The 27,393-nt window shown below is 38.9% G+C and overlaps 2 protein-coding genes across 39 annotated transcripts in view; both read left to right on the forward strand.

The window, feature by feature from the left end:
• The window catches only part of PTPRD (protein tyrosine phosphatase receptor type D), a 1,925,499-nt gene that overhangs the window by 567,902 nt on the left and 1,330,204 nt on the right, over window positions 1-27,393 (forward strand). The gene's annotated exons all lie outside the window — the stretch shown is intronic.
• On the forward strand, window positions 3,344-4,664 carry LOC142489422 (uncharacterized). Its single transcript, XM_075590149.1, has 3 exons — window positions 3,344-3,424; window positions 3,788-4,603; window positions 4,639-4,664. Exons 1-3 carry the CDS (start codon window positions 3,376-3,378, stop codon window positions 4,662-4,664), a joined length of 891 nt encoding a protein of 296 aa, XP_075446264.1. The 5' UTR covers window positions 3,344-3,375.

Genomic DNA, 27,393 nt, shown 5'->3' on the forward strand with positions numbered 1-27,393 from the left:
ACAAAACATAGGAAAAAATTCCAATTGTGACAAGTAGGTAAAATATAAAGGTCTAGTATCCCAGCTCAAACCCTCTGGTTGGACCTGTCTTCACGGTTCCAAGATGCATGGATATTTCTCAAACAATCCAAGGGGAGCATATAAGGGAAAAGAAGACAGACAATACAAACAATTTAAGTGCAGATGTTTAGAGTGTCTGGGATAAGGCACTATGGGCCTCATGCAGTAAGCGACGATTATGTGAAATCGGCAAGCTTATCGATTAGTCATGTTATTGGCGTTTTTCCCTCTCCGTATGCAGTAAGTGCCGAATACATTCAAAATCAACCAGAAAACAAATCCGCCCACTCTCACGATGATGAGCCGATCACACACAGGTGTATCGGCGTGCGTGGCGGGGTGCTGTTAGGTTGCACAATCACAAATCTTGCTGAATCAGGCGAAACAAGCATGTTTTTGATTGCGCGCCATATTTAAAGGCAACGTGTACTGCTAATCATTCTCTGTGTTGTTGGGAGTGAGAGAGAGAGAGAGACGCACAGAGCTGGACGATTGAACATTTGCATATTGACTGAGAGACTTGTTGTGTATTGGGTGAGCTTTGTCCTTTGTTGTTTTGTTTACATCTTTGTCTTGTTTTATATGTGGAAGTGGGTCGTGTGATTGCCTGTACATTTCTTGTCTGTTTTTTGTGAGTGCTGGAAGTATGCCCGCAAAGCGTGGGAAGAGTGATGCTGGTGGGAGTGGGAGTGCTACTCGTGCGAGTACGCGTCGGAGTGAACGTTCTGTTCAGGGGAGTGATGTTGCTGGTGCACCGAGTGGTGTTGCTGGGAGTGGGAGTGCTGTTGTTGGGAGTGGGAGTGCTGGTGCTGCGAGTGGTGTTGCTGGGAGTGGGAGTGCTGTTGTTGGGAGTGGGAGTGCTGTTGTTGGGAGTGGGAGTGCTGTTGCTGTGAGTGGGAGTGCTGGTGCTGCGAGTGCTGGTGCTAGGAGTGTGAGTGCTGGTGCTAGGAGTGTGAGTGCTGGTGCTAGGAGTGGGAGTGCTGGTGCTGGGAGTGCTGCTGGTGGCGCAGTTGCTGATGGGGTGTCTGGTGGTGGCGTGCTTGCTGGTGGCCAGCTTTTGGAGGCTCTTCCATTGGAAGAAGGAGAGTCCAGTCAGCACCAGCCAAGCTCTGACCCTAAACCTGCTCGGAAAAAACGTGTGGAGAAGCCACGTAATCCTCGCTTCAATGACCAGGAAAATAGGGCTCTTGTCACTGGCATTCTGGAGCACTATGACAGTCTCTATGGACATTTAGTAGGTAAGTGTAACTTTACATTTATTATTCAAATACATGTGATCCTAGGTCATCTGAGTTTTGTTCATATGCAAATATGGGTACACAATATCTTTCTATGTTCATTAGTGTGGAAACACAGCTTTTTATCATGCCTTACAAGGACAAATAAACACAGGCGGTCAATTTGCCAGAACTGCATACAATATGAATGCAACCTTGCTTACATGTATAGGTTTAGTAGTGAATGCTCATGTGCTGCACATATTACACATAAAACAGCATGTTTGCTATCTCTTGGAACAGCTAGCAGTGTAGGAAACTGGTGCTTATATTATTATTAATTTACCTCATATCTTTTATATGTTTTTCAAGGGCGGACAAGTGCAGCAAGCAAAAAAGAAATGTGGGACACAATAGTCATTGGTGTCAATGCCTGTGGGAATAGTGTCAGGGACAAGTATCATTGTCGGAAAAGATTTGATGATATTAGGTCCAAATTGAAAAAGAAAATACAAGACCAACGCGTGCATGCTACTGGCACTGGAGGTGGGCCCACACCACAACGTCTGATATTAACTCCATTGGAGGAGCTGCTTCGGCCAAAATTACTTACCGTCGTCGTGGAAGGCTTGGCTGGTGACCGTGACATTGGAATTTATCCGTCACAATTTCCAGCAGGTGATAAATATTACTGTACTAGGCGTGTCGTTGCTTACACTTATTTTGCATATTTACACTGCTTTTTATACTGTCTTCACAATATAAGCATACCTGCATCTATATATGTATATGTCTGATTCTGTATATATATATCTCAAAATAGACATATATGTAGTAGTCCTACTAAAAGCAGTAACTAATATAGCACGTGCCATTGCGTGCTCATTTACATGTGAATTCCCAAAATGCATAGCTGCAGTGGAAGCAATTGATGGTGGGCGAAGATGGGGAACAACAGGGTAGTACACATGTGTAACACATGTTCATGAGAAATTATTAGTAGCTACAGGTACAGAACAGAAATATGTATCATATTATTGTGTATTTTATTGATTTTACTCCGACAAACATGACATTACTGCCTATTTTAAGCATGCATCAAAGAAATTGCATGTAACGGCCTACAAACATCACTGGCACTAACACATCTATAGTTGCTTATGAAAAGGTCCATTTTTGCTTTATGTCATATACAGACAGCATAATGAGGCACACGTATCATATGTTATGTCATTGTTTTCATAACTTAAACACTGCAGATGACTACTTAGCTCATCTACCATTGTGTTAAAGCAGCTGCAATTAATATCTCATCACAGCATACACTTCAACAGAGGGGGTGGGGTTCAGCACACACACTAATTACAGCCTCATTTCACGGTCAACTTAGTTCACACCATTTGCACCTGTTTCAAGTCATTGAAAGGTGTGGCTGATTAGGCTTTTTGGGGAAGGGAATACCTTTCTTACAACCTGAATAGCACAACTGAAGTTAATCACACTCATTTGAAAGCTTAACTCTAGCTACTAAATGCCCCAACAACTCATTACTTATCAAAGCGTACGTCACACATTAGTTCACTCATATCTATAGTTGAACTACTATCAAAGACACATTATCACACACTGCATGTGTTGTCTTGTTGAGTCACAGCCACATTCAGGTGTGCCACATCTTCGATTAATGTACCACACATATCCTCTACCAAAAACAACACTTTTTGCAATATGACCACCTTCATGATAACCATTGTGAATGGTCATCTCATGATAGTTATGTACATTATGATACTGATATCACTACACAACATATGATTTTTATGTACTCATTTAATCTATTTATCCTCACGCATTACTGCAGAAACATAGTATGTTGTATGTTAGGGAACTCAAAAATTCTAAGTACACAGGCATGTACAGTGTTATTACAACTATTTATGTTCACTTTCACACACATTTTCGGTTAAGGAACTGATGTTGTTAGTTAATCATAAATACAGAACATACAATAAGTGTTTGTTCAATATTTACACATGTAAATGTAAAACTTATGTTATTGTTATATATAGTTGCCCCTGGAGGACATGTGTCACCTGAGATGGAACAAGTGTCTTCACCTGGGTCAGCCAGCTCAACACTACTAGAAGGTGAGTGTATCATTTGCTGGCCATATAATATGTGCTCTTCTATATGTTATGTTGTCATGTGCATTATTTGTTTTGCACATCTTCTTTAAATAGGATTACTTAGTGTCAGTGAAAATTAAGTGTAAGGCAACATGTATTGTGTTAGTGATGTTAATTATCATGTAGGACTTCTGAGTTTAGAGCAACTTTTCATTCATTCATATTTCATACTGAGTCCAAACATTATTCGTAAGTCAAGGTAGTTTTTAATGAGGTTATAAAACGTATGCTAACATGTTAGGTGTTACTTAGGACACAGTACAATTACATAGTAACACAGCATACATTAACATGCCATTTAATAATGTGTACATTTCTTTTTAGAACATCATGGTGATGAGGATGATGAGTATGATGAGGATGACGCCACAGAAGAGACTGAAATACAATCATGTGACCATGAAGAGGTGCCAATAGAAACTGTTGTACCGCCAAATCGTCCATCAACTTCCACATACGATGCAATTGTAGCTTCAGAGGGAAAAATAGTGGACGCAGAAAATCGTCGCCATTCAGACATGATGACAGTGCTGGAAAGGATGATTGGACTGCAGGAAGAAACAGTATCACAATTGGCACATCTCCACAGAGTCTTCATTGAAGTGCCTAAACAGTTGCAAAAAATCAACACCTCATTCGAAGCATTAGTTGTTCAGCAAACACAAGCTAATTACTGGAGAATGACTAATGTACCACAATTCAACACCTCCCAGCCAGGATCTGTTCATGCAGGTCAGTTTTCACCACATTCATCTGATATTCATTCACCAGGCCCAAATGTTACCGGTCAAGTAGCAGACATTGCTGTGCAGGTTCCTGATGACATCCTACCGCTGCCATCTGTACAAATTCAGCAGCAGACACCTACAAAGGAGGCGACAAAAACAAAACAAGACACACATGAAACAGACCAACCATCACTTGTGCAGTGTCTACCAACTTGCTCACATGTGTCACTGGGCACAAGCCCTGTCCGTGAACAGTCACTACCCAAAAGCCCTGTAGGTGAGTCGCTGCCCAAAAGCCCTGTAGGTGAATCGCTGCCCAAAAGCCCTGTAGGTGAATCGCTGCCCAAAAGCCCTGTAGGTGAATCACTGCCCACAAGCCCTGTAGATGAGTCACTGGCCACAAGCCCTGTAGGTGAGTCACTGGCCACAAGCCCCGTAGGTGAACAGTCACTGGCCACAAGCCCTGCCCGTGAAGTGCCAGAGGCCACTCAAAGTGGCTCTGTTGTGCCTAAAGTTGGTGGCAAAAGAAAAAGGAAAATTCAAGAGACAACAAGCAGGCCTGTTACTCGCTCGCAAAAGGAACAAAAAAAATAAATGTTATAATTCAGAAAATATGTCTTTGGCCTTGTTTTGTTGACTTCAGATTATCTAATTACTATTGTATGTATGCTGAAGACTGTGTTGTTTCCAAACTTTCAACTATGTTCTTGTACACGTGAAGTTTTGGAAATGTTAACACTCATAATTAATTGTGTTATAAATATTTATGTTGTAATCGTCTGTTCAGTAATGGTCCACCAGGAGCCAGTTGCTAAGTTTAGAGAAGCTGCCATTGACTTTGCAGCAAAACATTGCATTTGGGTGTGTTAATTGATGTAAGAATTGCATATGCATATTAGTCACATGCAATTATTAAAACACCTAAGTAAGTGCAAACATCTTTCTTGTACGTGTACAGCAGGATTATGTGTAAATTATTACTTACCTTTGCCTTGCTTGGCCATTGTAATTTTGTCCTTTAATCAGTTGTGTGTTCGTTTCTATAACATCTCAGAATGTATAATAATATATATATACACACACACACACACACACACACACACACTGAGTGAGTGTGAGTGTGAGTGTGTGAGTGTGTATATATATATGTATATGTGTGTATATATATATGTATATGTGTGTATATATATATGTATATGTGTGTATATATATATGTATATGTGTGTATATATATATGTATATGTGTGTGTATATATATATGTATATGTGTGTATATATATATGTATATGTGTGTATATATATATGTATATGTGTGTATATATATATATATATATATATATATATATATATATATATATATATATATATATATATATAGTACTATATAAACTGGTATACACAAACTAATACACTTCATGCTTCCTTGTGAAAACACTATTTTAATAATACAGGCCTAATGTTTGAGAAATATCCTAAGTATGAGACTCTAACAGTATTGTGCTTAAACAAATGTTTATTACTTCATTCAATCATGTTTCTCACCATTTAAATAGGTTTCATACAAGGTATACTTAATGCCATCAATGTTGTGTGTACTCCTGCAATATAAAAAAAAATAAAATATTATATATAAATATATATATATTTTTATAAGAGATATATTTATATATATATATATATATATATATATATATATATATATATATATATATATATACACACGTATTTAAACTCATGCAGACAGGGAGTTAACCAGACTTTCACATACACACAGAAATGTAAGCGGGGAAAAAACATTTCTTTTTGCAGGTGTGTTTTTACTGATATGCCTGGCTTAGAAATATTTTCACACACTGGTCTTTGTTAGTTTTCAAAAAAACACTATGTGAACGCATTCACAGTCTAGGGATGTTTTTCACAAACGAGATAAAAGAAGGAGAAATGTTTCTCCCACAGTCCCATATCACGAACCACAACTGTTAACCCAATTAGACAAACAAATCCAATTGGCGTTTGAAATAAGGAGTCAAAGTAGTTACTTTTGTTGACCTTGACAAGGAAAAACAGGAGTTTGTTAGCCATTCAGCACATTCATTTTGATGAGCAAATAACACAGACCTGCACACAGCTTTTGTGCTACTCAGACATGGCTGATGAATTCGTTAACAATATTAATCCCCTTTTAGGGTATAAGTACATGATCTGTGAAGCCATCTTGAACAGTCGCGGACAGAAAGCAAGCACACGCCAAATCGATGATTTCATTCGAGCAAAATATCCTTATTACCAAGACCGTAAGCATGCACGGAATTTTAATTCCTCAATAAGATTCACTTTATCAAGTAATGACTTTTTTGAACGTGACCAGGATAAGCTACAACACACCTATGGTTTCTGGAAGATTGCCCCGGAAAAACAATTTCTCCTGAAAGACGGCACTTATATTGTCGTGAAAGGCATATTTATTCCTAATGGCAATAGCAATGTATCCGCTACTACTGATCCGTTTGAATCGATACGTGCTGCAATATCTGCAGCCTCCATTCCTGAAACCCACATTGTACAAGAACAAAAGTACTATGATTATGTACCAAGCCTTTCAGCTGAAAATGCATTGGAATGGGAACCGGAAGAAATGAACCTACCTCCCGACCAATTATTTGAAGAAAGCAGTGGCGATTCCTATGAGCGCATCCTGGAGGAGATATGTGCCATACTGGATTCAGCGGTTGGGTTAAGCGTGGATGAAAATGGCTTGCATTTCTGGAGCGACCAGTTGCAGCCAGGCGAAGAGTTAATTCTAGAAGAATGGTAAATATAACAATCGTTATGCGTTGACTCTGCGTTTAAATTTTTTTTTTTTTTGTAACCACCATTTTCACTTTCAATGCGTGGATACAGCGTAACATTGCAGACTGCATAACATGTAGCGATCACAAACAAATTGTTTCCTAATACAATATAGTAGGACCTGAAAGAGTAGTACACATTGCTGACGGAATAAATATACGTACTTTCCTATCCCTTTAAACATATTAGCAACATTTTACCATTACTCTAACACATACCTGTTTTGTTATCATGCAACATCTACAACATTGAAAACCGGGTCCACCACGTATGACGTGGGACCCTTGTCATGGGCCAAGGCGTCCTTAAAAAGGATTAGTGATGTAAGTCCCGCCCCCAAGCGACGTGCGCGCCTCAAAGCCTATTGGCTGTCATGTTTTGTTATAGTAACGGTAACTGCAGTGTGTCATGTGTGCGGCTCAGTGTTTGTAGGCGTCAACTGGGCGTTAGCCGAATGTTAATTGAGTGGGAGGAGTGTTAGCGTGCGTTTCACGGTGGTTTAACATGACGTCACACGTATTGCATTTGCGCATTGTGTTATCGGCCGTCCTTTCTGTCCAAACACGTCTGTTTAAAAAGAATACAGATGTACTCGTTTAGAACGAATGTAGTTTCGTATTCATTGTATTTGAAATAAAGATTTTATGTTTAATGGTATTTTCAAGATGTATTGAACGCACAACGTACGCTTTGTTTTGCGCATGCGCTAACAGTTAGTGCAGCCAAGCGTGAAGTGCGTGCGCACACTAAGATGTGCGCGCACATTTTTCAGTATACAGGCAACGTTCACATCATATACATAGTTATGCCTGCTACAAATTTAAAGAAACATTACATACTGATGTACACTTGTACTTCTAACATATAAGTGAGTGACGTGTGTATGTACACAATCATATAGAGCTGTGTAATGCGTTGTCACGGATACATATATAGTAAGGTGCCATATTTGACCATCATGTGTTTGCTGTATTTCAGAGATGTCGGGGAAGATACAATCGGATCAATGTATGATTTCAGAAGAGTCTACCTTTATATGAGATGATTGTGAGGAGGAGCCACCGACTACTATACTACATATGGAACTAATTTTATATTGCTTGCAGCGCTTATTAACAAACAATTAAAAATGTGATACCCTTATGCCTATATTGCATAAGCACTTAATTAACATAATGATGTTGCAAAAGAGTGCCTCATGAATTTTTATTGAGTGTTCTTTAATGACTACTAACATTTTATGACATGGTGTGTTTTATATATAACAACCATTCCCACTCTGCTAACACATTTGTGTATTCTAATATGTAATGGAACGTATGACTGTCGAAACTATGTAACAATAATAATAATAATATGAGCATGTTCATGTATAGGGCTGCTAGTTGTACGCAGCGATTTACAGACACATGTTTCAGCCTGAGGTCCCTGGCCCGTGGAACGTACAAATGTTTTTTTGCCGCATGAGGCACAGGGAGATAAAGTGACTTGGCCAAGGTCACAAGGAGCCCACACCGGGAATTGAACCAGACTCCCCTGCTTCAAACTATCAGTGCCAGTGTGTGTCTTTACTCAGTGAGCCACTCCTTCTCCCAATGTAAAGGACACTTACAACCAAGTAGCCATTTATTTTTAAAATCTCTTGTTACATGGGTATGTAGATAAAATGGTTTGGGACTGTAGCAAATAATGTTACTGGCCAGATGTTATGGTCCCCTCCAATGCATGATGTTCTGAATATGACATCACCATCATGTTATGAAGTACGTTTCTGTGTATATTTCATTAACCTAACTAACTATAGTTTACTGTGTTTATTAATCGTTTAGAAATACATAGTATAGTCAATATGATGATATAAGCTACCATAATAAAGCTGGTGTTATCATTTGTCGGTGTTATACATGGATCCTACACCAATTGATAGAGACACAAACAGTTGTCTTAAAAAGTGTGTCTATGCTAGTGATGAATGTGCTCCCGTAAGTAAACAAATAAGTACAGTTATCCCCTTTTCTCCAACCACCTCTATATTACATTAATGGAAATTATAAGGAAACATACATAAAATGTGATGAAATGTGAGTAATCATTTTGTAATACAATGCACATGAAAGCTCAAGAGTAGCTAAATGCATATACATGATACAGAAAGTACATATATGTAACATTTGTGTTTAAACCAATATGTTGGGTTTTTAGTTCCAATAATTATAGGAAGATTGAGGTAGCCACATCTTATGAGAGATGTCAGCAAATATACATACCATGATCAGTCATACTGGAGATATACCTATAATGCAAAGGAACAATATATAAATTGCAAACATTGACATGCCATCTTCAGTACCGTAAACAACACAGCAAAGTGTGTATTTGGTGTTAAATGTACAACACCATGTATATTTCATGACATTCAAAATGTAAATCAGCCTGGTGTACACATCATATGGATGTACATGTTACACTGCACCAATAACATTGTATGTAAGCATACTAGAAGCATGAATGATTATGGGCATAATATGTGTTTTGTCTTAGCATAAGGAATAACACAATGCTACAATATTATTGCTTTGTTACCCAAGTTGTATTCACATACACACAACTAAAGTACAATTGAAGAGGGATTATATAACCTGTGCAACAATAACATACCGGTGCCACATCCCTTTGTGCACACAGCAGAGAAAAGAAAGGTGTGCAACCCATATTCATCTGTGTCCTAACAGAAGGTTATATAAAGAAACATTATTGTTAATATAACATAATTAAACTATAAAAGTAGTACTAGGAACATATGAGTTTGTACTTACAAGAAAAAAATGAATTGATGAGATTCTGTCGTGTCTGGCCACCACTGGCTGTTTGTTCATTTTCAGCAGCTACATGGGTGGGATGCTCGTCTACCAAAGCCTCAGCTAGGTCTGACTGTACATTGTGCCTGAGTGCAACATTGTGCAAAATGCAACAGGCAAGGATAATATCAGACACTTTTTGAGGCTTGTATAGAAGAGCCCCACCAGTTCTGTCCAGACACCTAAACCTGGTCTTGAGTAGGCCAAATGTCCTCTCTATAACAGATCTTGTAGATATATGGGCTGCATTGTACCTGTCCTCTGCTTCAGTTTGAGGGTTTAGCACCGGAGTCAAGAGCCACGGCCTAATTCCGTATCCTGAGTCACCTATAATGAATGGAGCACACATAAGCTGACATTAGTGATCAAATTGTACAATGCCAACATTCCTAAATCAACATGTGTTTTGTGTTAGAACATGTAAATATGTACTCACCCAGCAGCCAACCAGGTTCAAAATGTCCCTCTTCGAACGCATGGAAGACTGAAGAGTTCCTCAGGATAGAGGAATCGTGACTGGAACCAGGGAACTTGGGTACCACATGCATTATCCTCATCGTGGCATCACATACCACCTGTACATTGAGTGAATGGTAGTGCTTCCGATTGCGGTACACATGCTCACTCTGACTAGGTGCAATCAAAGCAACATGTGTGCAATCGATTGCACCCAGCACAGATGGTATCCCTGCTATATTATAAAAGCCAGTCCTGACTTCCAGCCACTCTGTTGCCTCTGTAGGAAAATGAATATAATTCCTAGCGCGTCTATTGAGTGCATAGAGAAACTGGGTCAAGGCCCGCGAGAATGTAGATTGCGAGACCCCGCCCACTATGCCCACAGTTGTCTGGTATGACGCGGAAGCAAGATAATGTAATGAGCACAGCATTTTAACAAGCCCAGGGACTGCACGACCTCTGGCTGTGAAAAAATCTAAATCCCCCCTTATCTCCTCATAAAGAGCTAAGATTGCTGCTGAACTCAAACGATAGCGACTTACAATCTCCTCCTCACTCATCCCATCTAACAGGGTTCTCTCCCTGTACAGACGCGGACGAGGCACAAGTTGTCTCCTCTGTCTTCTCCTCTGATCTCCTGTCCCTCTACCTGTCCCTCGGCCTGTCCCTCTCCCTGTCCCTGTCGTATCCGCGTCACTGTCACTGTCCCTCGGTGTGTCCCTACCTTGCCCTATATCATTCTCTTGATCAGCAAGCATGTCATAGAAAAGAATGTTCCTGCGTCTCCTAAACATTCGCAACATTTTGAAATGAGTAGCTGTGAATGAGCAGGTAATGTGCGTCCTTTAAATAGGTATGTGATGATGTCAGGTGACATAGTAAAATGCAAGGTGTTACATTAACATAATAAAGTACTTCTGTGGCAAGCTGTGTGCACTTGTTGTTCTAAGTATTTGTTGTGTGTATTCTGCAGGGAATGATGATATTTGGCAATGATGTGACGTGAAGCTTTGTACAAAGATTGCTTGCAAATAAATAGTTGCATGTGCAATGCATGTAACACTTGTGAACGCAAGAGTCAGTCATGTAATGAGACAAAAAGGCTGAGATTGACGTGGGAAAAGTTTTGTGTAACATGTGTAATTATCCATGTTATTGTGACATGTTGGCAACAATGAATAGTCGTGTGCATATGCATGCATTTGTGTAAGGAGGATAGTTGGTATAGAATGAGTTTACAAGGTGTCCCAATGATGAATTACTGTACATGTGTGTATAAGTTAGGTTGAAGTGCTTGTAATGCAACGGTTACAATGTAAACATGCAATGTGATTGAGCGTCCAATAAGTGACGTCATGAAAATAGGGAGGACCCAAAAGTATATGTAAACATGAGAAGACAGATGTACATGAACGTTTAAAGATGCGTGTCACATTACAAGCATTGTGTAATGTAAAGGAAGATGAATATACTGTGTATGTGTGACATGTGTGAAATGTGTAACATCATGTAAATAATTGTCGCTGAGTTGAGTAAAATGTGTGATATGATGTGAGGTTCTCCTTTAAGAGTGTAGTATAGTATTTTCCCTTGCCACATCATCACATGATGAGTAATGTGACCCGCAAATGCTGAAAACATGTAAAAGTCGAATGTTATGCAAATAAGACACATCAGCTGTGACACAATGCAGGGAATGCCCCCACACTGTAATGCAAATCCCCCTTGTATTGTGAGCAATGAAACGTAAACAGTACTATACTGTTATACGTCCCCGCTCCATTGACTTCCATTGATGTACAGAAGATTTTTTTTTTCTAAGTGCCGTTCCGGCAGCCTTAGCGATCGTTCTCCCGTCCAAAATGCCAACTTTAGTTGGCGGGAGAAATCGGCCATAACATCTCAATTTCGTAGTGCCGATCAGCCCCGATAAGCTGTTTTTTTTTGTTGAATCCAGCCGATTTAAAAAAGTGGCGATCAGTGTCGAAAACAGGCTTATCGGCAGGCGACTGGCCATAACCAAATTATCGGCTCCGAAACCTGGCGATATGAAGCACTTATCGGCGCTTACTGAATCTCAAACCCAATTTTGGCTATAACATGGCCATATTTCCCTTATCAACGCTTACTGCATGAGGCCCTATATGTATTCTTGGCTCTTATGTACAGCCTACTCACAGGATACAGAAGAAATACAGGCACTTGCAAGAAGGGCTGCTACCCGTGGTTTTCAGTGGATGTGTGCTGAACAGTACTCCCATCCAATGGCACAAAGGGTGGTAGGTGAAATGTGTGGAGAGATAGAAAAACTACATAGCACAGATCAATAAAGTATATAATGTCTTTATGTATAAAATATAAAATGCGCACTCACAATTGTGCAACAAAATAAGGGCATGTATCACTCAATAGTGAATGTATGGGTCACCGCACTGCAATATCTCTCACTGCCTCCTTTCAGTTTGTTGTCTTCCACTTCTCGTGGGATCTTTGCGGGGACCGCCACTCTGCTTTGTCGCGTCCGTCGGAGCATCTGACATCACCCTTACTGTGGGGATGGTTAAGTACGGATCGCCTCTAGGTCCAAAAAGCACTCTATGCGTTTCGCCCAGTAAAACTGTTCCAGTTCGTCAGAAACGGCTTCCGTTTCTGGGTTAAGAGCCACCATGGTCATGTGACTGATTTAAAAAGCTGTCATATTACCATGCTGTGCCAGATGCGTCATGGCACTCTGGTGCTGCCACACCTCCAGCACTCAAAGGGTTAAAGAACATATATATAGAGGCAACTTTTTCAAACTCAGACAATTTCACAAAAAGTAAAGCTTGTGAAGAAACTGCATTTTTACAGCAGCTTACTGTAGAACTGTGGTGAAAAGTTCACCCATCTCTAACAAGTACTTATTTGTATCTTCACCAGTCAGTTGTGTTTAAGTAATAAACACATTTCAACAGGGCATTCCCTGGCCAACTTTACCCAGGCTGGGTAGAGAAGCGATGGTTGTGGACTTTAGTCATGTTGGGTTGTACACCATTTTAGTCATTAGGTTTGTGACTTAGGCTTATCAACTCTATATAGGAAATGTGGGAAGGGACTAATTTAATTATATTGTAGCCATTCACATATTTCCCAGCAGTGTACCCCAGGTGTGCTACTTTTTCAGCACTGGCATCTCCATCTCTCTCTCTATATCCCCCTTTCTCTATCCCCCCTCTCTCTCTATCCATCACTCTTTCCCCCACTCTCCTTTTTCAGCATTGGTATCTCTCCCTCATTTATTTGGAAGAAGAGCTAGATTTTTTTTTTACTTATGAGCTCTCTCTCTCTCTCTCTCTCTCTCTCTCTCTCTTTCTCTCTCTCTCTCTCTCTCTCTCTCTCTCTCTCTCTCTCTCTCTCTCTCTCTCTCTCTCTCTCTCTCTCTCTCTCTCATTTTATCATAAACTTAATTTGTTTAAATTATTTTTTCCTTACATTTTGTTGTGTTTTTAATCTACAGTATTTGTGTTGTGTTGTAACTGTATCCCTCCGTATTGCCTGTACTTCTTATTAGAAGCTTTCAACCAGTAGAGGCAATTCAAAAAGCTAGCACACAGAACTGTTACATACAGTCATATATAACAAATAAAGCTATACTAAATACAATAATTAAGAAAAAAAACTGATATAAATGTTCTGCCTATTATATCACTCAATTAAAGACACATGCAATTGTTGCTGCTGGAATACCTTTTTTTCTCAACTCAACAATTACAGAAAACGTAACGGGAATCTCTTTAGAGTATTAAATGATTTCTTTTCCATCCCAGCCTTTGGGGCCTTGACATTGTGTGCCTGTCTTAATTGCTCTCCCTGATTTAGTCAATAAACTATGATATAAATGAAATTCAAATGTATATTTCAATTATTAAGAAAAGACGAATAATAGCTTGTGACTGATGACTTTTAACACAGGGTTGGATGCTTTATTAATGTAAATGGAAGGGGTCCTTATTTCTCTTCATTTTAATTAACTCATGCCTTTGGGACACAGGTTAATACATTTGGTGTATTCTTTCAGAAATTAGATTGAACTCATTTTTAAATACGTCTACACTAACATTTCTTTCTGTAATAGTTGTACAAAGCATTCTTGACACTAAATGAATCTGTCAAATTGGGATTGTTAATGTGCTTTGGATGCTAGGAATTGGCATCTGTTGGGAAATTTATTTTGACATTGGATAACATGCAGTATGTTATTAATATTAAAAGCGAGTAACAGAAAATCTATTGTATTTACAAAAAAGTTTTTTTTTTTTGTAAGAATGCAAATTTATTTATGGGGTTGTGGGACTGTATTTTTATTTTTAGTGACCACAATCCCTTTAGACATCACATTAAATTCTTTAAATGTTATATACTGTAGATGATTTACTCTTTATTTGGGATGGTGATGCACGCACTTTACAGGAAATTGTTATAATGTTAAACACCAATGATTATAATTTGATTTTTATTTATGAGCACAATATAAATCACATTTATTATTTAGATCTTATGCTCTACATAGATTTATTTGTTATAATGTTAAACACCAATGATTATAATTTGATTTTTACTTATGAGCTCAATATAAATCACATTTATTATTTCGGTCTTATTCTCTACTGTACATAGATTTATATGGCACTGTTCAAACTGACCTATACAGGAAACCCAACTCGAGGATTTCTCTCCTTATGGCAACAAGTACAGTAATTATACTGTATCATTAAAAAAGGGATACCAAAGGGACAACTCCTTCGATTAAGGAGATTATGTTCCACAGAGGAGATTTTTTTGAAACAGTCAGATGAGTTAATGACTAGATTTCGTGTCAGAGGCTATAGTGACTCTTTCCTCAAGGAAGCTTTTGAAGCAGTAAGATCATTAGATCGGAAAGAACTTTTGTCTAATATAACAATGACAAGAAGACAACAGACCAAAATGTTGAACAAAATACCACTGTTTATTACACAACAGAGTTGTCAGGCTGGTGCAGTGCGATCCATTGTGGCTAAGCACAGGGATTCACTTAAGTTGGACAAGGGACTTTTGTTGATATTACATGAGGGTCCTCAATTTGTATTTAGGAAGGCCAAGTCATAGGAAGGTGACCAATCTCCTAGTCTCTTTAGTTCTCAATCTAATTTTTCTGGGATCAAAGTTATACCTAAGGGGTTCCAAAAATGTGGATATTGCAATGTGTACATATGCCAATACCATTAAGAAAATCAACTTTGTAAAACCTAAAACACAGAGGATGATTCAAACTTTCATCAATTGTAATACAATCTATGTTATATACATTATTTTCTGTGTTGTGACAAATCCTATTTAGGACGTACTATTAGGCCCCTAAAAAAGAGAATTATGGAGCATGTTCGCTCAATTAAAAAGGGAGATCTTCAACATCCAGTCCGAAGGCATTCTGCTAATTGCCCATTGGGGGGGTATCCAGAATTTTACTTTCTCAGGTGTTGAGCATATTTCGGCCCCATACGTGGTGGGGATAGGCTGAACATGCTCAACAAACGAGAGATGTTCTGGATTTTTAGTATGGATACACTACACACAATGGGCATGAATGTGGACTGGGAACTTACACATTTCCTGTAATTTATAAGAGAACAGTTGCCCCACGCTTGTGCTGTCTCAAATAGAGCACTAAAAAGCTTAAACTCTTGCAGCCGTCTGCCGTAGGGACTGCACTACCCCCTATAAAGAAGTGAGCTCCTTTGCAGGAGACTCACAAAACAGAGAAAAATATTGGCAGAAGGCACACTGAGCAGCTAAAACATATCTTTATTTAAAAAAAACAAAGGGTTAACACACACAATAAAACCAAATCTAGGCAATGATTACAATGCTAAAATAATAATGACAGTAATAGTATATAAATTAATAAACTTACAATTGGACAAAAAGCAAGGGATAATGTCGGGGAGATCTGGTTACACAGCTGGGTGCAGTGGATGTAATAGTCCGGTCCAACACTGCTCGCTCACGCCTCAAACAACCTCACTTCCCAGAACAGATCCCTCTCTGTAGTTTGATGTCCACGAAGTAGCCTCACGTGACCTCAGTGCTTCGTCCTGACGTGAGGCTGCTTCGTGAACATCAAACTACTGAACTACTATTTTCCTTTAGTTGGATTACTAAGCTTGTCACTTGTGCACCTATCGGATGGCTCCTGCTGCAGTATCTGGTGTTGGACATCAGTTTGATTAGGGGCAGGGAAAACGGGTGCTTTGTAAGCTGAGAAGTGTCTATTAAAGGGTTTTATCTGAACGTGGGAGTTACTCTTTGATAATGTGCCTTAACAGCATGAAACGCGTCAGAGGACTCTCCTGTATGTCCCTTTTTTGGCATCATGCCTATGAAATATTTTTATTTTACCCATTCCAGTTCAGCCCTTTTTTTGCAGTCTAACCCTTCTTTGCCTTAACTGAATATCTGTGGATGAAACCTATCCCTCCCCCCTGTGCAATGTGTGATTTATGACTTTAGGTGTTAAATGGTCCCTGAATGCTTGTGATGTAAGAGTGTGTATGTCTTAGACAGGTCTGCAAGCCTGCTTTTCACCATTATTGCCCAGCATACAGTGCTTCCACTGCAGCAAGGGATTCTGGGAAATGACATGCAAATGAGCACACAGTGCCACCTTTTGCTTCAAATACATTTTGACATGGACCCCTATAAGCTTAAGGTTGCTGCATTGCACAGCTTTTCAGCACAGCCTGGATTAAGATGCATAGCCAGTAAACCATCCCACAACACACAGGCAGCTGTTTTGATCTTTTGGGTCTCATCAGCGTGACACTGGTTATACTGGCTTTGCAATTTGAAGCTTGACAGGTATCCACCACACATTAGTTAAGTTATGGTGGATAAAGAAAGTGACAAAAAACACTCCACCGTAAAGCATATAGCAAATGGAAATATTACTGTGTGCTCATTTGCATGTCTTAGAGAGGTCTGCAACCCTGCCTTTCACCATTTTCACCCAGCATACAGTGCATCCACTACAGCAAGGGATTCTAGAAAATGACATGTAATATTCACACAGTAATATTTCCATTTGCTATATGCTTTATGGTGGAGGTTTTTTTGAGTAGTGTAAACTTGTGAAAAATTGATTGCAATTGTATTATTATAACAAAAAATCAGACCTTGAAATAACTCGGGAACCCGGTCAGGTTGCTCTGCCACTAATACCAGTGAATTCAGAGGGAATTACCGGCTTTACCGCCTACTTACAAGCTCCCACCCACTTTTCTCACAATCATACCTGTGATGGTAGGGGTAGATATGGCTGCTGTTAATAAAGGTTAAGTCTGCCCTTACCCCTACCTGTCAATAATACAGTGTATTATGCTATATGTTTTATATGTTATGCATAATGTGAAAAAGAAAAAATGTGAACAAGCGCTAAAGACTAAAACACCAATGTGACAAGTAAAAAATATATATATAGGCTGCCTAGTAATACTGTCAGTACTAACAGAAAAAGTGAAAACAAAGAAAAAACCTGGCGCCAAAAGTTCATTGGATAATCCTGTACTCCTCAGGGGATCAGCACGCTTGCTTGACAGGCCATGTAGGGGAAAAACACAAACAGACACAAATCATAGTGCAACACTGTAGGGTTAAAATAGGTCTACACTAACACCTACACTGCACATATAACATAGAGACTCCTAGTGACTATAAAAACTATTTATTAAATAAAAAGAACTATGCCATAAAATGGTATGGACAAATAAGAACACCTATGGTCATCCAGATGGGAAAAATCAGAGCCCTACTTACAAGCAGCAAGGCAAATACAGGCAATGCAACAAAGAGTCCTCCGGGTGCTGCTGATGTCTTGGCAGAGATGTAATTGCTGCTGCCCCATGACTTTCGTGCTGACCCTCCCTCCAGTGGTTACCAGGAACAGTGGCAGTGTCGGAGGCCTGCTCGTGGGGCTCACAGCTCTACTCCACGTGAGGCTATTCTCTTCACTTCCTCCTCCGGAAGCTGGAGAGCAGAAAGCTGGTAACTTTAGGAACAAACTGGCACCTAGTTATCAGGTAAAGAATATGATGCAGGGGTGAGTTTCACCACGTGTGACCTCTGACTATGCTTTAGGAGGGTCACTAGGTGGCGCTATACCACAGCAAACAGTCTATAACAGTGGTATAGCGCCACCTAGTGACATAGTCAGAGGTCACACGTGGTGGAACTCACCACTGGACCAGGGGGTTAACTGTTTTTCAGCGGAAAAGTTTCAAAGATTGCCTGTGACCTTTCCCAGAACTCAGGTTATGTGGCATGAGGTGAAAAGGGGAGGAGTTAGGCCCTGATGGTTCTATGGCTGAAGGAATGCCAGCCAATCCCAACAAGTTACAGTCAGTCAGTCAGTTAGTGACAGTTGGAGGTCTCAGAATTATAAGCACTGCTTCACACAGGGTGGGAGCAGAACGGGGAAACTTCCTAATGGGGGTCCCCACACCAAGGTTATAGGGTACTCCCAGTTACCCCCAGTTAAGTGTGAGTTTTGTCACTATATAAGTACTGTTGTGGATATAATTTTCCAATAAATTAATTTTATAAGCTCTTGTGTTTCTGTCTGGCGATATTAATCCCTGGTATAAGTCATGGTCATCCCGTGACACTATACTTTTTGTACTATCCTGCCCACTTTTCTCACTATCCCACCTACTTTTATGACTATCCCGCCCACATTTCTCATTATTCTTTTCTTATTTTTTTTTTCATCAGAGAGGATTGGTTAAATATATTCAGGCATGAAAAATTCACAAAACGAGTCAACAATCATGTCAGACTATAATTAAATTAAGTGTATATTGCACATGAAGTGAGCATCTGAACAGCATTAACCATGTTAGTGTCGGGTCTGCTTATCAGTCTCGGGCTATGTGCTCTTTGAAGCATAATGAAGATTTTCTGTTATGCTCATTAGTGTTTTCTTCAACTTCTCAAGCAATTTTCTTACATCTGCTGCAGATATTTTAGGCAGATCAGTTTACAGTTTGCCACGTCAGATCAACTACAGTACTGTAAATTTGTTAGAATAAGGGGGAAAGGCGGAGCTAGATAAGAATTAAAAACCTATTTTTATCCTATTGTACACGTCTTCTTAATTCATCTTTAGTTCCTCCTTTCAACAAACTCTCAAATGTAGCTAGCACAGACACAGCAAAGTGTAATCAAAGCAATGTAATCATTTGGCTGTAAACAACATGTTAAAAATGAGTTCAGCACAATGGACAGTGGCATTTACTTTGCTTAATGGAACTAGACCAGTGATTCCCAACCAGGGTTCCGTGGAACCTGGGGCTCCTTGAAGCAGTCTCAGGGGTTCCTCCGCCCCACCCCCCAAGGGGTGGATTTTTTTGGTATGTATTTTGTAGGGTGGATTGCGTGAGAGTGGGGTAATTGATGTAAGGTAGGGGCGAGAGTGAGAGAAGAGAGGGGGCAGGAGTGAGTGAGTGAGGAAAAGAGGGAGTAAGAGTGAGACGCAAGGGATAAATACATGCGAGGTGGGAGGGGGGAGAGTTCGTGAGACGGATGTGAGAGAAATAATGGATAGATTGTGGGAAATAGAGGTGGCTCATGAGATGTGAAATTTTGTGACTGACCCCTGTCAAACCTAATACGTGTCAGCCAGATACGGGTTCCCCGAGATTTTTCTAAATACTTCAAGGGTTCCTCCAAACAAAAAAGGTTGGAAATCACTGAACTAGACAAACACACCTTCCCTCAATATTTAAGTACCCAAATATGAACACATTTTAATTTGATACAAAAGATTTAGATTTTCCAGATGTCATGTGATATATCACAATAAAATATGTTGGTACTTATTAGACAAAGAATCTGTGATGTCAAAAATTACATTTCCTTAAACGTACATCATAAGCACACGGGATTTTAAATAGCATAATTGTAAGTATTATGTTAGTAAATGTGGACCACAGTGGGTACAAAAAGATTTCCACAGTTTAAGTGACCTTGCTTTACAGAAAAATATATTTACTAGAAAGATGCATCTGAGATACAGCATTAGACAGAAACATTTTTATGTATGATAATTAGATCCTCTCGCCATTCTTATATTGATATATTATTGGCAGCTGTTGCCAGACCTCACTTGTTAATGCTGGTTTCAAATGGGTTTGCTTTGCTTTGTCAATGGTGGCCTGCCAGTATTATATGCCAAAATCAAGGGCTAGAAAGTGGACTGCACAATAATTCTTAATGCTTTACAAAGAATAATAATAAAGGTGATGCTGTGTGCAGTGGTTACAGATGCAGTAGGTGCCTTGTTTCAGTACCATGACATGCTGGAATTGAGTATTGTTTATTTTGCTTTGGGTGAGCCAGATAACTTTTTGAGTGACATACTACTGAGAGGTGGGAACAGGCTTGAAAAAGGGCCATGAGGCAGCCCCCCTTTATTGGACATTTTGTTTTCCTCAAGCTATTGTACTTGTCCTGCATTCATGTTCTTAACATTTCTAGCAGTTTTAGTCTTACCGATGGTTTCTTTCACTATATATTTGATCTTGTAGTGTCCCCTGTCCCCGTTTTCCACTTTTTGGGCTCAGAGATTAGAGTGGGATCACTGGGTCTTTTCACCATGAGTATTGTTCATTTGTAATGTGTTATCTTGATGTGTGTTTACACTGTTGGCAATTAGAGATTTTTTCTCAGTATATTTCTGTGCAAGTTCTTTATTTAGTGATGTGGGTAACTTTCCATTATATTACTTTTTTGAGACTAAGGGAGATTCTCATACCCCGTCCACCTTTTCAATTTAAGTAAGAGTAGTTTTTGTAGTGCTATCTGATCCTATACATTTTAATAATAAAAATAGAATACACTTACATATTTTGTATATACAGTACTAAACTAGTACTTGATTTTTATGTTTGTAATAACTATATTTATCAATAAAACTGACAGATTTATTTTGCATTCTATGGGATAGAATGAATCACTAGACTACCTGCACATAGCTGTTTATGCATTAGTTTCAACTATACAGTACTTGTAGGAAAAGTAATCATAAACAGGTTTCTAACCAACTTTAGTGGTGAAAGATGGTTCCTAAACATGGCCACAACAGTAGGGGACAGTCAGGGGGAATAGTTGTCCTTTGCTCAACAAGTCGGCCAGCACCCCCAACCCTAAACCCTAGCCCTTTGCTAAACAAGGCAAACCCGTTAGCAGGCCTGCCTATAAGTCATACATCCTTATTTTACCGACACAATAATGTGGGAACAAAGTAGAGATCTAAAGTCACCAATGTGTTTTTTTTATTTTAAGATATTACTGTATTTACTTTATAGATTGAATTTAAGCATTCCTCTTGATTTATGTAATTGCGCAGTAATTAAATTGTATAATATTAAATTATGTTTAGGGTAACAATTATGTATTTGGAGCGATGTGAAGAAGACTGTGTAATGTCATTTAATTTAATATACTACAATTTGTTGAAATGTCTATGAACTACAGTAATCTGTCATGTAGCTTTAATCTAAACATACATAATGGACTTTAAAAGTCATGCCATATATTGTGTCTTCCCAAACATATGATTGTATTTATACAGATTAAAAGCTGTTAACATCAGAAGATCCATAATAGAGGATTGAAGAGAATAGATTTTTGATGCGGTGGAGTTGGTTTGGTATATATACATAGACACATAGTTTAAGTCCACTTATCGTTTTATTATTGCAATCTATCAATTAAATAAAAATTTATTAAAAACCTTCATACAATCTGAAATGCATTCATAGAAATGAGTGATCCCAGTGGAACAAATCCAGTAATGGGTTAATTGAATATGTGCCAAAGTGGCAAAGTGGCAAACATCCATTAACCTGAAAAGCACTTCGGGGCAGGGATTTCCTTTCCTATTGTCTGATTTTTCTGCACTTATTGTATTATTATAATTCCCTGTACTGCATTCCTTGTGAAGCGCTGAGTACACTTTTGGCACTGTATAGATAAAAACATACAATAGGGAGTTTAGGCTGATCGGCCACTTTGGGATTAATTGAATTACCTCCCAAGAAAGAACCCATGCAACAGTACCGGGTGGTGGGTGGGTGGGTGGGTGGATGTGTGTGTGTGTGTGTGTGTGTGTGTGTGTGTGTGTGTGTGTGTGTGTGTGTGTGTGTGTGTGTGTGTGTGTGTGTGTGTGTGTGTGTGTGTGTGTGTGTGTGTGTGTGTGTGTGTGTGTGTGTGTGTGTGTGTGTGTGTGTGTGTGCCAGGAAAAATAGGTGACACAAACCAGAAAACACAGTAAAAACAGATAAACCGGCACCTAAAGGAAATAAAAATCTGACCAAATAAAGTCCAATTCAAAAGGCTGGGATGAGTTCCATGGAAGTGTCCTCAATGTAATCTCAGACAAACAAACTTCTTTGTCTGAGTCACTTTCCTCCAGAGCAAATGGTACCAACCTTCTGACCAGTATGGCCACTCCTCTTTTCTTCACACGTGCTGATGCAAAGAACACTGAAGAGGAGGTTCTGTCTCAAAATCCGGGTTGATCTTGTTTCCTGAAATGAGTTTCCTCACAATGCTTCACATATGCCCCCTTCAGAGCTCCCACGGTGAGTCTGGCAATGGGGAAAGCACCTCTCAAAGCTGGCTGTGTGCTCCACTGTGTGCTTCCACTTCAAACTCCTGCAATTTTGTCCGGGACTGTTAGAACACGGTCTTTTAGGGTAGGTTAAATGATGAGGCGTCACGTACTGTTCCTTTAAACAGGCTATGCCTGGTTTATTCAGTCCCAGGCACTGAGACTGCCACAGTGCATACAACAGAAACACATCAAAACAAAAAGCTGCTCACCTGAGCGATAACTTAACTTAGATTTTCCCTAACTCAGGGTGGAAGTGGCTTTTCCACTTCCAACAACAAAACAAGGTACTTTTCAGTTTAAGTCAAAAAGGAACAGAAACATTTAACCTGTTTGGGGAGAGGCTTTCCCCCTCTCTGCTTCCAGCAGCCTTCCTGTCTCCAGGCTCTTGGGGAGAGGGGAGAGGAAACAGGAAATCAGTCTTACATACCTGATTTCTAATTAGCATGACAGGTGACAGAAATCAGGCAGCAGACAAACTCTGGTCTGGATCTTTCATCCCTCAGTTCCAGCGCTTGCCAAACTGTGGGATGGAGTGCATGTATTATAAGGCTGCACTCCCAGGCCAAACAGGATAGAATCCTGGGAGCCCTATATATGGAATTTATTACCATCCCCTGGTTTCTGTCACAATATATATATATATATATATATATATATATATATATATATATATATATATATATATATATATATATACACACACAAAAGGAAATACCTGCAACAGACTGCTAAATTAACGGATACTATAATCAGGGGACACAAAGTGAAAAATATATAAATACCCCCTAACGGTGCTATAGTGCTGAAGATATATGAGGACAAGAAACAAACAGAAGCCCAAAATAATCACTCTAGCATATCCAAAAATAGAAAAATGTATTCAGGCAATATCACCAAAACATTGACACAACATAAAGTTAAAATAACCTGAGGATAACCTTACTGCCTGACATGCCCTCCTATAATTATTAACCAGACTAGTAGTTTTCTACACTGCACTTATAAGGACTGATCACATAGGTTCTGGTAAAAAATAATCTTTACCCTTATAGTGATCAGTCCTTTTAAAGCTACAGTTCAGTCTTTTTTTTTTTTTTTAATTAATTTTTTTACTTCAATAGTTTCATGTGGGCAATCTCTACTTACCTAAAGAACTGTATAGCTGCAGGTCAATTTGTTCTCCATGTATTGATCGGCGAAATTTGGTGACATCATTAGTGAAGGGATATGTTTTTCTTCTGCTTCTGTCACTCAGTGGAAGCTCATGAATATTCATGAGCACTCCTGCACTGACATGTGCTAGAGGGAGGGCAGGGCTGACAAAGGGGTGTGCCAGGGCTTGTGACAGGACATGAAGGGGCAGTGCCTCAGCAAATGGTTGTTAAAATAGAATACAATAAAATTGGTCTTTCAAAGTTGTTTTTTTAAAAACAGAAAATGCTAAAAGTATTTTTTCTTACTACAGAACTGATTTATTAAAAAAAACACACATGCAGGATATTGACTGAACTGAAGCTTTAAGTGCATTGTTCTAAACTACTAGACATATTGTCAGCTCTGCACTTTTTCTGGCTAATAATTATAGGAAGGCATGTCAGGCAGTAAGGGTTTTTTCAGGTTATTTTAACTTTATGTTGTGTCAATGTTTTTGGTAATATTGCCTGAATACATTTTTCTATTTTTGGATATATATCACCTCGCATACAGTGCTCCCACTGCAGCCAGGAATTCTGGGAAAGGATATGCAAATGAGCACACAATGCATCACCTTTTGACTGGAATATCTATTCACATGGAGCCCATTTAAGCTGATGTATCGCCATTCACACAGCATTTAAACACAGCATGGGACTAGCATTTTTATATATATATATATATATATATATATATATATATATAATGTGCTCTTGTGCACTTGTATTATATATATATATATATATATATATATATATATATATATATATATATATACAGTGTTCGACAAACCTATACATTTGCCCGCCCGGGCGAGTGGATTTAACCCCCGGGCGATGAAAATATTGGCCCAAGCAGCACACGTTTGGTACTAGGTGGCGAGCAGATTTTTTTGTGTGGCGAGTAGATTTTTTGGTGATTTGTCAACCACTGTATATATATATATATATATATATATATATATATATATATATATATATATTCCCAGAATCCCTTGCTGCAGTGGAAGTGCTGTATGCTGGGTGATAATGGGGAAAGGTGGGGTTGCAGACCTGCCTAAGACATGCAGATGAGCATACAGCTATATTTGCATATTTGCTTTCATGTGGAGGGTTTTTGTCACTTTTTTTACTCACCATAACTTAACTCAGTATTATGGTTTAGCCTATCCCATAAGCCTCTCTTGCATTCCCAGTAAAATCAACCCCACACTGATGAGACCCATCAAGGTCGAAACAGCTGTCTGTGGGTGGTTTTCTGGGTATGCACCTTAACCCTGGCTGTGCTCAAAGCTGTGACCATGCAGCAAGCTTAAGCCTATAGGGAACCATGTTAAAAATGGTTATTGAGGCAAAAAGTGACACTGTGTGCTCATTTGCATGTCATTTCCCAGAATCCCTTGCTGCAGTGGAAGTGCTGTATGCTGGGTGATAATGGGGAAAGGTGGGGTTGCAGACCTGCCTAAGACATGCAGATGAGCATACAGCTATATTTGCATATTTGCTTTCATGTGGAGGGTTTTTGTCACTTTTTTTACTCACCATAACTTAACTCAGTATTATGGTTTAGCCTATCCCATAAGCCTCTCTTGCATTCCCAGTAAAATCAACCCCACACTGATGAGACCCATCAAGGTCGAAACAGCTGTCTGTGGGTGGTTTTCTGGGTATGCACCTTAACCCTGGCTGTGCTCAAAGCTGTGACCATGCAGCAAGCTTAAGCCTATAGGGAACCATGTTAAAAATGGTTATTGAGGCAAAAAGTGACACTGTGTGCTCATTTGCATGTCATTTCCCAGAATCCCTTGCTGCAGTGGAAGTGCTGTATGCTGGGTGATAATGGGGAAAGGTGGGGTTGCAGACCTGCCTAAGACATGCAGATGAGCATACAGCTATATTTGCATATATATATATATAAATATATATATAATACAAGTGCACGGATCATTTTTAAATGGTAATTGCAAGTTTAATGTCTTCTGTACTTTTATTCATTATTGAATTGTAATTAAATATTATGTCATTTGTTGCATAAGTAATAATACACAAACTGCTTCTAATTTTACGTAGAGTGCGTAAGCCAAGTCGTCCCAGATGCACGTTTTGAGCCATAATTTAGATTTGTAATAAAAACATATTACTCGGTCAAGTAACATACAGTGAAGCAGAAGTGTTGGGGAGCGCAGATACAGTATCACCAAAAATAGAAAATAGAAAAACACAACATAGTGCAGAATATCTTTCTGCAGGGGTAGAATGAAACCAGATGATCTAAGAGATGGGGGGACACATTTCTTTAGTATAAAACCAGCATTTTCCAAAACCGATGTTTGGTAGAATGGAGTAGATTCAAGGTATGTGGGTCTGCGCTTAGGAAGGCTGATGTTTATGAGGTCTGGCGGTTCGTCAGTGATGCAGTGTTCTCAATGCAAACAGAGGCAAATCTGTATTAATAAACATTTTATGACATATGATAATAAAATAAACACTTACATACAGTAGTGTCAGATATCAACGGACATGTAGAACTAAAGATATTATAGGACTTTTGGCGTTCCTGCTGCCATCCACAGCTGTATCCTTCTCACATAAGTAACACAGTGTAAGATTTGTATTATTTGTTTATAGTGTAATATGTGTTTGTTTATAGTGTAATATGTATTAATTAATATTTAGTATTTTACTGTAAATTTAAGCCTAAAAAACTACAGTAAATATTATAAACAAACCAGATTCTATGTAATACAAAATGCATGCTTGCTTTCATTAAGCTCTAGTTACAAGCAATTTGTTTTAAAAAGTAACTATGGCGGACATAAAACATTTACAATATGTATTTTGTGCCAATAATTTTCTTTTAATATTCCATACACTTTGCCCTATGTAAAAAAAATGTACACCCGAGTTACAGCCTGCACTGCATTTCTTTTTCTTCTGCATGTGGCTGTATTCCTGTGATCTATTTCTGTAATCATTAGAGCCCTGTTGACATATCAATCGTTAAATTACTCGGTGATGTCATGTAATTCACGAGAATGCTATTTCTACAAATCTGTCATTTTAATGCAGAAGGATTTCTTTACCTATTAAAGTGAATAACGTTATGCTGTCAAGCAAATAAGGAACAAGTTCAGTGAATCCATTATCTTCTCTG

Source organism: Ascaphus truei, chromosome 1 (genome assembly GCF_040206685.1).
Source record: "Ascaphus truei isolate aAscTru1 chromosome 1, aAscTru1.hap1, whole genome shotgun sequence".
In the NCBI taxonomy this organism is placed as follows: domain Eukaryota; kingdom Metazoa; phylum Chordata; class Amphibia; order Anura; family Ascaphidae; genus Ascaphus; species Ascaphus truei.

Coding starts and splice junctions, on each gene's coding strand:
- LOC142489422 (XM_075590149.1), top strand. CDS start 3,376: ATGGAACAAGTGTCTTCACCTGGGTCAGCCAGCTCAACACTACTAGAA. Junction 3,425..3,787: donor CAGCTCAACACTACTAGAAG/GTGAGTGTATCA, acceptor ATTTCTTTTTAG/AACATCATGGTGATGAGGAT. Junction 4,604..4,638: donor ACTGGCCACAAGCCCTGTAG/GTGAGTCACTGG, acceptor GTAGGTGAACAG/TCACTGGCCACAAGCCCTGC.